The sequence below is a fragment of the Cervus elaphus genome, chromosome 7, assembly GCF_910594005.1.
Source record: "Cervus elaphus chromosome 7, mCerEla1.1, whole genome shotgun sequence".
NCBI lineage: Eukaryota > Metazoa > Chordata > Mammalia > Artiodactyla > Cervidae > Cervus > Cervus elaphus.
The window spans coordinates 5193878-5206789 of NC_057821.1; the positions used below are offsets into that span (position 1 = coordinate 5193878).

At 42.9% G+C, this 12912-nt stretch overlaps 1 protein-coding gene across 17 annotated transcripts in view; it reads left to right on the forward strand.

Annotated features, from left to right (window-relative positions):
* The window catches only part of DST (dystonin), a 522273-nt gene that overhangs the window by 359042 nt on the left and 150319 nt on the right, over window positions 1-12912 (forward strand). For 10 of the 17 annotated variants that reach the window (XM_043907023.1, XM_043907022.1, XM_043907025.1 and 7 more), the window contains 7 exons: window positions 376-504; window positions 2990-3078; window positions 4050-4185; window positions 5271-10739; window positions 10866-11015; window positions 11114-11329; window positions 11516-11665. In XM_043907023.1, the coding sequence (XP_043762958.1) occupies window positions 376-504; window positions 2990-3078; window positions 4050-4185; window positions 5271-10739; window positions 10866-11015; window positions 11114-11329; window positions 11516-11665 (6339 nt within the window). The remainder of the gene's footprint in view (window positions 1-375; window positions 505-2989; window positions 3079-4049; window positions 4186-5270; window positions 10740-10865; window positions 11016-11113; window positions 11330-11515; window positions 11666-12912) is intronic. The other 7 variants (XM_043907031.1, XM_043907032.1, XM_043907033.1 and 4 more) reach the window with 1 other exon arrangement.

A 12912-nucleotide genomic window follows, 5' to 3' on the forward strand; every position in this document is an offset into this window, starting at 1 on the left:
TGCCATTGTCTTAGATTTTTCTGTCTAGAGAATTCTGATTGTAATGCTAATGCAAAGGCAGCGATTCAAAGAGCTTCGAGTGCTTCGTGAATAAAGTTGAGTTTTTGAATATGTTATGTTAATAGACCAGCTGGGAGTTTAGATTGATCATTCAAGAGTGTTTGTCACAGCTTGCTTTGCTACTGTAAACATTTTGGAAGTACATCTGCCACGTGATGTGTTGAATGTGGTTTAAGTGAATGAATAAAATATCTCAGTAACCTGTGTGTGATGAAAAAAATATTTTTACATCCTTGTTTTCTGAGAAGTGATTAATAGCTTGGTCATTTACTGGAATATATCTTTTTTTTTTTTTTAATCACTCACACCTGTCAGAAGTCACTGGAAGAAGAAAAGAAAGAGCATGTTGAAAAAGCCAAAGAATTACAAAAATGGGTATCAAATATCAGCAAGACATTGAGAGATGGAGAGAAGGCTGGAAAGTCTTCCTTTTCTAAGCAAAAGGTATTCATCGAGATCCTGGTTTAATAATAATTACAATGATAAGAATTTACTGAGTCGATACAGTCTGTCTAAAAAATACTTCTAATTCTTTAGTTTTCGCCGTTTCTTTGGGCAACTATAATGAAGATCAGAGAGGTTCAGTAACTTGCCCAAGGAATCACAGTATGTGGCAGAAGAAGCTGTCTCTGCTCCAGATTCTGAACTTTATCAATACTGATCTCACTATTAGCCAGCCAGTATGTGGTCCTGGTCTTCCTCACAGTGAGCTCTGCTTCTTGGTTGCTTTGATTAGCACTGCTGGAGAGTAGAATCACTCTCTTTTATGCCCTGAGTACATCCACACACTCTTGTGTCATAAAGAGATGCAGGTTCCTTTTTACAATGTTTCAAGTAAACTTCTTGAACAACAAGTTTCAAGAACAAAACACAAACCAAGATGAACAACATGTGAAGATTGAAATCAGTTGTGCTTTTCTGGATCTTTTTTATTTCCTAAAGATAACGACTTCTGCCCTCCACCAGGAATTCTAGGTTCTTTCCCTCTCCTAATGAAGCCTTCAGTTCTGTGGGCTAAACTTGTCTCCTTGGCATTGGTTGAATGGCTACATCTCGTGAGATGTTACTGCTCCGAGGTGTCCATTGGAATGCCCCACCTGATGCTCCTAGGGCACTGGGTTAAATTAAGTGGGGTTACTGTTGCTGGTGATAGCACTGGAATTGCTGGTTTATTTTAAAAAATAAACCTCTGCTAAGTTAAGCAGCATTTTTTGGGGGTATGTTTCCTACAGTACCCTCCTGACCTGTGGCAATCACAGAGGTGCTCAGTAGCTTTTTACCTTCGAGCTCTGTATCAACACACACTTGTCATCACTTGAAACAGACATTGTTGGCGTAATCTAATAGTGGAGAACTTCAGTATCTTGTCACATTTCACCTGTGGTGCAAGGCAGGTGTGCCATCTCTGAGGTTCCCCCGGGAGAGGTTTATAGACCTGAGTTGCTTGAATTCTCATTCATTTGAAATCAAGCCAGCTTAGCTCATAGTCTAGCAAACTGCATTTTATAGAGTTTGGAGGAAATAAGTTGGAAAACGCAATTACACTGAGTGTTTTAAACCTAAAGCCTTCAAAGTGAATGTGAATGTTTACTTTAAAACATCTTAATTTCCCCCCTGTTAAATAGGACAGGAATTAAAATAGGGACACAGACCTTAGCAAGGATTTCTTTGTGGAGAACAGGCTTCTTCTGAGGAATGTGGTTTGTAAACCCTTGGTATGTCCTCATTCCGTGGTTATGAGTGCTCCAGAATTTTATAAATCGGTTTCAGGTTTACACCTGGCAGACATAAGAATAGACACTTTTCCAGCACAGATTGTGGCCTTAGTTACAAATCTTGAATTACTCTTGTTCTCTCTATTAAAGGAAATCTCAGGTAATTTGATGGCAATAATAAGTGTCTTTCAAAAAATTAGTATGGCCTCATGCTTTCCTATTGGAGAAGGCAATGGCACCCCACTCCAGTACTCTTGCCTGGAAAATCCCATTGACAGAGGAGCCTGGTGGGCTGCAGTCCATGGAGTCGCTAAGAGTCGGACACGACTGAGTGACTTCACTTTCACTTTTCACTTTCATGCACTGGAGAAGGAAATGGCAACCCACTCCAGTGTTCTCGCCTGGAGAATCCCAGGGATGGGGGAGCCTGGTGGGCTGCCATCTTTGGGGTTGCAAAGAGTCAGACACGACTGAAGTGACTTAGCAGCAGCAGTATGCTTTCCTATAACCACAAAAAATAGACTTTAAATTGATTCTCAATAGAATATGTCTGGGGAATATATACCTTTTCATTGTCCCATCACTTAAAAGAATGGTAATTACTTTCTGACATTGTTTAGTCACTAAGTGGTATCTGACTCTTCTGCCACCCCGCTTGTCCATGGGATTTAGGGCTTCAGAAATGTTACACTTCTGAATTAGGAGAAAGTAATACAAGGGCTTGCTTTCCCCAAACTGGTCAGTTTAATTTCTCTGACTGTCACTGGCGACTTTTGCAAGCAAATGTCTTAATAATAGGAATTATTTAACCTCGTTCTGCAGATCTAGAGAGAAATACTTCCACCATGTTTTTTCCCAAAGGAGTGCTGTATCCTCTGTGAGGATGGTGATGTCCAGCGCTGAGCATCTGTGCCTCCTTCCTTCGTGGTTGGGCTGGGATGGAATGCAAGAATCTTACCATGTTGTATTATTATTTCCTTGTGGAAATAATGGCTTTAGGATTAGAGGGAGGGGCTTCATTCATTGTGCATTCTCAATGAAGTATTCATCTTATCCAGACCTGCAGACTGGGAATAACTCATAGCATTGACTCAGGTCACCTGAAAATAGACCCATCGTGTGGGTGTTGATGGAAACTTGGATCAGTTTTTTTAAAAGACTGTTATCTAGCCTTCGTGAAGGAAGAGCCTGAGTGTGCTTTCTTTACCTTGCAGATTTCCAGTGAGGAAATTTCAATCAAGAAGGAACAGTTATCGGAAGCAGTACAAGGCATGCAGCTCTTTCTGGCTAAACATGGAGACAAGTATGTTGGTTTTAATTAGGTCTTTTATTCAAAGTAGTGAAGTGGTCTTAAAATGTTCAGCAAAGTAGAGGATGTTAAATTTTAGTGGAGGGTTTAAAAATGGAACTCAGTCACAAGTTTAGTTAATAACCTACGATTATAAAGTGATTTAATTGTCTCTTTTCTTGACTCTCAGTCTTTACCAAAATTCTGAAATATGCTTATTATCTCCATATATTGCTGATAAGAAAAACAGGCTCAGTGTTAAGGATCAATTGCTAGTTAGTTGTAAAGATTCCAAGCCAAGTCCTGATTCTAAGTAGTACTTACTCTCCAAGACCTGCCTTTTGGAAAATATGTATAAATGTGTTCTTTATTTCCTTAGCTGAGACCTTTGGCAATGAGATTTCTAACGGTTTGGTCCTTGCTTTGAGGCCCTTCATATATTTTAGCCTCAGGAAGGGATGGAATCTACCCTTTTCTTAAACCTTTTATTGCTGTCATCAGAATTAATCTAGAATGATTTTGTACCTTAGCGAATTGGGTTAATTTCCTTATAAATTTCATTTTTATTCATCTTTCTGCTTGAACAAGTTTCCTCTTGAGTCATGGCACATTACTTGTCCCTTTGCCATGTTGGAACTAACAATGGAAGCTTTCCCTCTGTTAGATAACAGCAATTGCTGTTTTAGAAATTTGCATATACTAGAGAGATACTGATATATTAGTCTACACTCTTTCCTTTGGTCCTTTGTAAAGGCCATCCTTAATTTACATATATAGCCACTCTAGACCTCAGCCATCTGTGTACGAGATTATGTTATTTTTTATTGTATTACAGTATTGATACAGTATTGATTTTTTACATTATATTTTATGAGGCAATACTAATTTAGAAAAGTATTTTTCTTTATAAAATCATTGCACCTACTATGTCATAGTTATCACTTGAAGACTTATATTCTTCATTTCCTACTTTCTGGTTATTTTAGAATGACAGATGAAGAAAGAAATGAATTGGAAAAACAAGTGAAAACTCTCCAAGAAAGTTATAATTTATTCTTTAGTGAATCTCTGAAGCAACTGCAACAGTCACAAACCTTAGGAGACATCAAGGTAGAGGAGAAGGTAATGTTATTTATTTAGAACATGAGGCTGTTTGAAGACTCTGAGTCTAACTGCATGGTTGTAGAAATACATGTCAGTGACAAAGAAATGATCTTGAGTTGTGTACGTGGAAGAAACATGGGTGGGGTTTATGTAAGTACTTGGAGATTTCCGTGTTGGTTTTTAAATGCAACCTTTCACTTGCTGTCATCAGTTTCTGTGACATCTTAATCTCTGCCTTGCATGGTAAAAGAAAAGAGTCATTCATTTTTCTAACTCTTCTCTTTCAAAGTCATTCTGCTGCTGCTACAGTAGGTATTTTAATATATAAATGTGATGATATAAAATAGTCTATGAGTCATCTCTAAAGGTGCCACTGGAATATTAGGGGGTTTGTCTGCTCTTCAGAGATAGCCAGGAGATTTATTTGAGACATTTTGGGCCATATGTCTTAGTAAGGATCCTCTAGCATCTTCAAAATATAACAAAAATTGCTTACAATTTGGCCTATCCTTGAACTTTCAAAACTTGACAATACTCAGTATTCAACACAATATTCAGAATTCAAAAAGTTATTTTTATATTCTATTCTCTTACTCCCTGGAGTACTTTGCACACTATTTGTCGCATTTTGAGGGTACGTAGCGATTTTTTCTGGCTTGTGGGTTTTTGGCTGTCTGAAGAAGTCTGTATGCTGTAAACATCAATAGCATGGGGTTTTTAAACTCTCCCGTGTCAGGAGACTAATCTCATTGGGTTGCAGAGAGCATGGTTTGCCTTCCAGGTGTGTGTCCTGTCTCCTCACCCTCATCTTCTCCGTGTCCTCACTAACCTGTTGATGTCCACAATATGAAGTTTTCAATTCACAGATGCATGTTGTTTTCAAAGCTTTATCACATCCTGTGCTCTCGATAGATCACTGACTTAGATCACTTGTGCATTTGAGCTGCCTAACACTCACAGCCTTGCCACACCTCGGTAAGTAGAGGATTTTTATGCTAAAATGTCTTTTTTTTATTTTTTAAAAAAAAACCCTGCAAACTAAATTTCTTGACACTCTGCTCACCCCTGTGTCAGCCACTGAGACTTTTGCGCTTTCCTTTCAGCTGGATAAAGTCATCGCGGGCACCGTTGATCAGAGCACGGGCGAAGTCCTTTCTGTCTTTCAGTCGGTGCTGAGAGGCCTCCTCGATTATGACACGGGAATTCGGTTGCTTGAGACCCAGCTCATGATTTCTGGGCTCATCTCGCCAGAATCAAGAATGTGCTTTAACCTCAAAGATGCCCAAAGTCACGGCCTTATCGATGAGCAAGTTCTGAGCCAACTCCAAGAACTCGATGAAATGAAGGAGATTATCTCCACTGTGTCGTCCACCAGGGTTCCGGTGCTGGATGCCCTGGCTGAAGGTGTGATCTCAGAGGCCATGGCCATCAGAGTGCTCGAGATCCTGCTTTCCACGGGCTCGCTGGTTATTCCAGCCACAGGAGAACAGCTGACCTTGCAGAAGGCTTTCCAGGAGCACTTGGTTTCCTCGGCCTTATTTTCTAAAATCCTGGAAAGGCAGAATCTGTGCAAAGACCTTATTGACCCCTCCACCTCTGAGAAGGTGTCTCTAATAGATATCATGCAAAGAAGCATTTTGCAGGAAGACTTAGGGATGCGGCTTCTGCCTGTGAGGCCTCAGGAAGGAGGCAGAATAACGTTAAAATGTGGCCGAAATGTGAGCATTTTAAGGGCAGCACACGAAGGCCTCATAGACCGTGAGACCATGTTCAGGTTACTGGGCGCCCAGCTGCTCTCAGGAGGCCTGATCAATTCCAAGTCTGGTCGGAGGCTGACTGTCGAGGAAGCCGTGGCAGAGGGGGTAATGGACAGAGACACTGCCAACGGCATCCTCACTTACCAGGTGGAGACAGGAGGAATCATCCGCTGCAACCCCGCCAAGCGTCTGACTGTCGATGAGGCAGTCCAGTGCGATCTGATCCCGCCCAGCAGTGCCCTTCTGGTCCTTGAGGCTCAGCAAGGCTACGTGGGCCTCATCTGGCCTCACTCTGGGGAAATCTTCCCCACATCATCATCTCTGCAGCAGGAGTTAATCACCCACGAATTGGCCTCCAAGATCCTGGAAGGGAGGCAGAAAATCGCTGCTCTTTACATCCCAGAAACTTGTCAAGTCATCGATTTGGAGGTTGCCACACAACTCGGAATTATAGATAATCACACAGCATCGATTTTAAAAAGTATAACACTGCCCGATAAAATGCCAGATTTGAGAGATTTAGAAGCTTGTAAAAATGCCAAAAGATGGCTCTCTTTTTGTAAATTCCAACCGTCTATGGTCCATGATTACAGGCTAGACGAGGATGCTTTTGATGGAGAGGAGCCAGTGGCAACTCAGAGCTCAGAACAAACTAAAAAGTTGTTCCTGTCTTATTTGATGATAAATAGCTATATGGATGCAAACACAGGGCAGAGGCTTTTGCTGTATGATGGAGACTTGAATGAGGCTGTCAGGATGCTCCTGGAAAGCTGTGGTGCAGAAATTGACAAGGACACACCCACTGAAGAGTGTTCTGATGTCTTAAGACTCCCTGGTGTATTTCTGAATAACACTGCAAGTAAAGCAATGGGTGAAAGTCCAGCTTCACCAAGTAGTTCTGATGAATGTCTTCAAAGAGAACCTGAAAATAAAGAAACTCCTGAAAATGCCATAGACGAAGAGTTTCAGGAACTGGAGACTAATGTTATCAGGAGTGAATTTTGGCTGTCAGAAAACTTGGCAGATGTAATCGCAACTGATCTTAAAGTTGAGAAATCACCTGGTGTGTGTGTTCCCTGTTCCAGATCAAACTTAAGACAGCTTGGACTTGCTGATGTTAGCCTGCCCAGTCAAGACTCTGAAAACAGACTTGAAAATGGTGAAAATCAAAGTCAATTAGAAACAAAGGAACATGCAGATGAATGTAGTTGTTCTAAAAATCTTCACAAGTTTGCAAGTGATTTGATAACAAATCCTATGATAAAATCAAAAACTAGTAGAGCCTATGATTTAAATGAAACAGAGAATGAAGATAATATTAGCAGGGGTTCAACTCTCTTTGACTATTCCCCCAGGCTGAGTGCCTTGTTAAGTCATGATAAACTGAGGACCCAGCAGGGAAGTTTTCATGATGTACGCAGTGCAGAGAGTAGTGGAAAGAAATGTGAAACCTTTACATTGTCGTTCAATGACCAAACGGAGTCATCAGGTCAAAGAATAAGAGAAAAATTTCAAGACCAGTTTCTGGGAATTGCAGCTATTAACATCAGTTTAAAGGGAGAGCAAGCTGTAGAGAAATCTTTCAGTGTTGGTTGTAGTCATCCTCAGGTAGAGGATCAGAGTGATGACTTTAGTTCAGATACTTGTGGTGAAGATGAAGACACTCCTGCTGCTTCTCAGCAGGAACCCGAAGAGGAGCAAAGTGAGTCCACAGTGGAGGGGTCCTTGGGTGCCCCGGCCTCAAGGGCTGGTCGTCATTATGTCAGCCCAGCTCACACACGTACCCCATCTTTGGAAGGAACTGTCAGCGCCAGTGCTGGCGACTATGAAACGTCCCTGCTGGACGATCGGCAGAGCGATACAGCAACGGACACAGACAGCGATGCTGACTTTTACGACACACCCTTGTTTGAGGACGACGACCACGACTCCCTGCTCCTCGAAGGTGATGACTGTGACTGTCTGCAGCCCGAGGACTATGACTCGCTGCCAGAGGACGACTGGGCCGCTCCTCCTGGAGAGCTTTTCTATGATGCTTCTACAGAGGGCGAACATTCTGTGGGGACCCAGGCGGGGCTGGCTGATAGCTTAGGTGTGAGGGGAGAAGTGCAGTCTCTGCAGGATTTTCTCATAGGTGCTGAGAAGGCAGAGTTCGGTTCTGGTGAAGAAATCCAGTTAAATTCACTTGGGTCCCATGAAGTGAGCGGACCGTTGATGGAAACTGTATCAGAAAGGGACAGCACAGATGACCTTGAAGGTGATGAGTCTGACTCATTGACTGACTATGAAATTGGGAGAGGAAAAGAGAGCTTCAGGACGGCGGTACAATCTGAGGACGCTGGCTGCTGGGAAGAGAGAGAAGAAGACTGTGTAACTGGACAAGAATTTGAATCTGCTCCTGATCATTTAGAGTCTGTGCAAAGCAAAGACAGTTACAAGGGTTCCGTGTCTGTCCGTAATGAGCAGGACGACGCCGATGACTGCGCTGCTGATGCTGGAGATGGAGTGGGCGGGGAGGGTGCGGAGCCTGTGGGCCAGGGTGCGGCTGCGGCCCTGGTCATCCCTGGCTGTATTGCAGCTGCTCCTGAAACAGAAAACAGCTGTGTAAGTCAAAGGAACAATAAAACGGTTCTCCCGACTCAAAAGCATCATCATAATTCTTCACAAAAACAGCAGGGTGTGAATGTTTTACAGTCAGAATCAAGTAGTAAAAGTAGCTTAGGTCCTGAAATAAACCACTTTCTGGAAGATACAAATGAGGTTGTTGGAAAAAGCATAGAAGATCTGTTGAATCACGAGATAGTCCTTCAGGATGAATTACTGCCTCTCATGAAAGACACTGAATCAGAAAACACCTCTAGCCCTGTTGGTGCCTTACCTAATACTAGTATCAGTTCAGCCTCTGAACTAGAGGACCACCTAAAGAACACAGGGCTTAAGTTGATTCAGCCAGAATCTGCTGACTCTGTGAAAGGTGGAAATCCATATTATGAGAATGTGACACTTCGTGGTGACTCCTCTTCTGATGAAATCATTTGTTCTGAGCCCAGCTTAACAGGAAAACCTGCCGAGGAAGGCCATTTGTCATTCACAGTGTCTGTAGCTGATAACGATCCTCCAGGCAGTGGAAGGGATCTAATTAAAAGGAGAGCTGACAAAAGCAATATACTAACAGAAGATGAAGCATCAGTTCCTAAAATGTGTGCAGGTAAAGGAGTTCTCATAGAAGGTCCCTTAGAAGATAGTAAATATCCTGAACTTTTGCCCAGTAAAAGTACAAGGGAGAGTCTTGATTTAGTTAATAGTCCATTTCCATTCCCACAGACCGCACACAGTGAAGAACACAGTCAGGAAGGAAGCCTTAAAAACACAACAGTAGCCCTTAAAGATGAACCACAGAACCTACCAACAGTAGTTAGTAGAAGTCCCCTTCAGTTTGAGAATCTTGAAGAAATATTTGACTCATCAGTTTCCCAAGTGATCAGTGATGACATGACTTCAGGCATGACCTTGTCCAAAGGGTTTACAAGGATTGAGACAGATTCACTCCCCAATGGACCTGAAGATGAGCCTGATCTGTTTACTTACTTAAAGCATTGTGCTAAAGATGTAAAAGCAGAGGATGTACTGAAACCAGGTGAAGAGACCTCAAGCTGTATTCCAGTCGCTTCCTCTCCCAGGAAGGAGCATTTACAATCAGGAGTTAATAATGCAGACGAGACGGCAGCTCTTGCCCAAGAAGACTCGCCTCCAAAGGAGATGGCCCAACAGAAAGACCTTCCTGCTGAAGTAAGCAGATCAGGAGTTCCCAAGTTCACACCAGCAGGAGATGAAAGCACACCTTCAGGCTTCCCTCTTGGAAATGCGGAAGGCCTTGGAAAACACATGGGTTTTGTACGGTCAGAACTCTGTGCAGATGGGGTAAGAACTAACTCCAGTAAGGCTCTAAGCACTGACTGCTCATCCTTAGAAATTAACAGCAAGAAAGAGGGGATTGAGCAGCAGAAAGGGAGAGAACCAGCTCCATCTCCAGGAGCCCAGGGCAGCGAGGTGCAGGTCGCTGAACTATCTCAGGCCTTGGTGGAGGACGTCAGGGACACCTTAAAAGGTAGTTTGAAAGAACGTCATGTGACTCCTCAAGAGCTTGGAAAACCTTCAGCCTGTGCAGATGCTAACATTCTAATTCAAACCTTAATTAAAAGAGGTAGCTCATCACAGTTCGTAAATGAAACAACTGGTGTGCCCAGTGACTCTAACACCAGTGGCTGTGGCATTTCCCCCACCAAAAACTCACCAGAATTAAAAACAGAGAGCAGAGAGGATCCACTCTGCACTGCAAACCTCAAGTCTGAATTGCTCCTCAGTATACTTAAGCAAAATCAGTATAGCCAGAAAGTTATAGGAGCTTTTGAACTGATGAAAGAATTAACTCAGATGGAGTGTGATCTGGAGAAAAAGGGTGGGACATCTGCACTTCCTCCTCTGCATCTTGAAAATATATTCTGCAAGCTGCTTGCTGATGGATATTCAGAGAAGGGAGGACAGGGTGGCGACTTGAATCAAAAATCACCTACAGCTCCTGAGGTGACGGATGAGGAGCCACACATTCTTGAAGAATTCAACAGCAAGGGCGGAAACCCCTGTTCCCTAAATTTACAAAGTGTGAAAGAGAGTGGCCCGGAAAACTCTCCTGTCTGTGCACCAGGTTTGCCAAGAGATGGGAGGCGGAAGGAGCCATATGCTGCATCCCCAGGCCGTTTGGAATGTATTTCAGGGTCAGAAGACTTGGCTTCTGGAGACAGCTCGATGGAGCGAGTAAGTAGACTTTCCATTTTTTAAGCAAGTAGCTGCGTGGAGCATTTGAGAATAATCACATATATTTTATTTGCTTGAAAAATCTGCACAGAGCTGATTGAATTAAATGTCCACATTTATCTTTAGTTTTCCAAGGAGCTGCAGCAATGCTTACAGCACAGATCAAAGATGTGTGAGTATTTGGCTTTGCTTCAAGACATGAAGCCCCCCTTCGGCAGCCAGGACTCCCAGGATGGCAGTCTAGAAGCTTTGAGAGACCAGCTGAAACAGTTGGAGGTAAGAATCGTCTGCTGACTGTTATGGAGGGTGGTCAGCTAGTGAGAAACGTGTGTTTCTCACTAAACAGATACGAGATAACGTATTTTTTTCTGCAGACGTTTGAATTGGGATTGGCTCCAATTGGTGTGATTTTAAGAAAAGACATGACGCTGGCGGAGGAGTTTGTACAGTCTGTGCCGGGTGACTTCCCCAGGGGACCCCTCGAGGACCTGAGCGTGAGCCTCCAGAGTCTGCAGACGGCCTTCTCATCCCTCCAGGCCGCGTCTTCAGAAAGAATGAACCATATAACGCTGGCGATCGACTCCGAGGTGGTAGGTACCAGAACGTCTTGCGCCAAGTCAGATCCAGCTTTTGGGAGAAAGTTGAGGGTTTGAAAATTTAGTCATAAGATGAAATATTTATTCTTAAACCATTAAGCCCTTCACACAGGATCATTATTTGTAGGAATTTAAAATGCGGGGAAAGATAAAAAGGAACATGCAATTTTTATTTTCTAGTCTAAACTAGCCGTTTCCCATGAAGAGTTTCTGCAGAAACTTCAGTCATTCTCACGCTGGATATCGGAGACAAGCGAATCTGTGAAGGATGTGGAGGTCATGACAGTTCGAGACACTGAACCCATAAAACAAAGCTTGGAGTTTCTCAAGGCAGGTATCAAAATCAGTAAGATAAAGCGTGTGTGTGCGTGAGTCGCTCAGTTGTGTCTGACTTTTGAGATCTCGTGGACTGTAGCCTGGCAGACTGCTCTGTCCATGGGATTCTCCAGGCAAGAAGACTGAAATGGGTTGCCAGTCCCTTCTCCAGGGGATCTTTCCGACCTGGGGATCAAACTCGGGTCTCCTGCATTGCAGGCAGATTCTGTACTGCTGAGTCACAGGGAAGTCCTTTAAAGTATTGGGCTGGCCATAAAGGTTGTTAGGATTTTTCCGTAAGATGGTACAGAAAAGCCCGAACGAACTTTTTGGCCAGCCCAGTACACTAGAAAACTTGTGGACTTAGTATCACAAAGGTTTAGGGAAAAGGGGAAGGCTATTTCCTTTCTCCGTAAGAGATGTTTGCTGACAGCTGATACAGCAGTAAGATGATCACTTCAGAGCTGTCATTCTGTCTTTCCCTGCGGCCTTTATGAAGCTGTAACCACTGCTGCATGTTGAGACTGGTATTTATGTATTTATTTATGTATCAGTCACATAAAGATACAGTAATTTAAGTCAGTCCTGTAGCTGTCTTATAGTATTAGTCATTTAGTCACACCTTTTTCCCCAAGTTGTTACTGTGAACCGCATCCCTCATGAATGGCAGGGAATGACACTCTTGGCCTGTGAGTCAGAAAACTGAAATTCTGGCCTCTTGGGACTTACGTCTTAAATCCCCAATGGTCTCATGTATGTGCTGCCACAATTACATGGATATTGTATGTATTAGCAAGTAATATTTTAATGTTGATGTTTCCCTTCAATGTGCTAAACATACACAGGTTGTATCTTTACCTTTTGCTTCAGTTAACTTTTTAAGTGCTTCTACCAGACAAGGTTGAAATATTCGGAGAGGGTTGGTTTTTTTTTTTTTTTAATACAATGTTAATGACCATAGTATTGAAATAATTTCATTACTACCTTTCATTACAAATGATTGGCTCAACTCAGTGAATCGTGAAAAAAGATCAATAAAAGCTTGAATACCTGATAGAAGAAGCATGTGTATGTGCTAAATCGCTTCAGTCGTGTCCGATTCTTTGCGACCTTATGAACTGTAGCTCCCCAGGCTCCTCTGTCCATGGGATTCTCCAGGCAAAAATACTGCAGTGGGTTCCCATTCCCTCCTCCAGGGGATCTTCCAGACCCAGGGATTGAACCCGAGTCTCATTATGTCTCGCATTGGCAGGCGGGTTCTT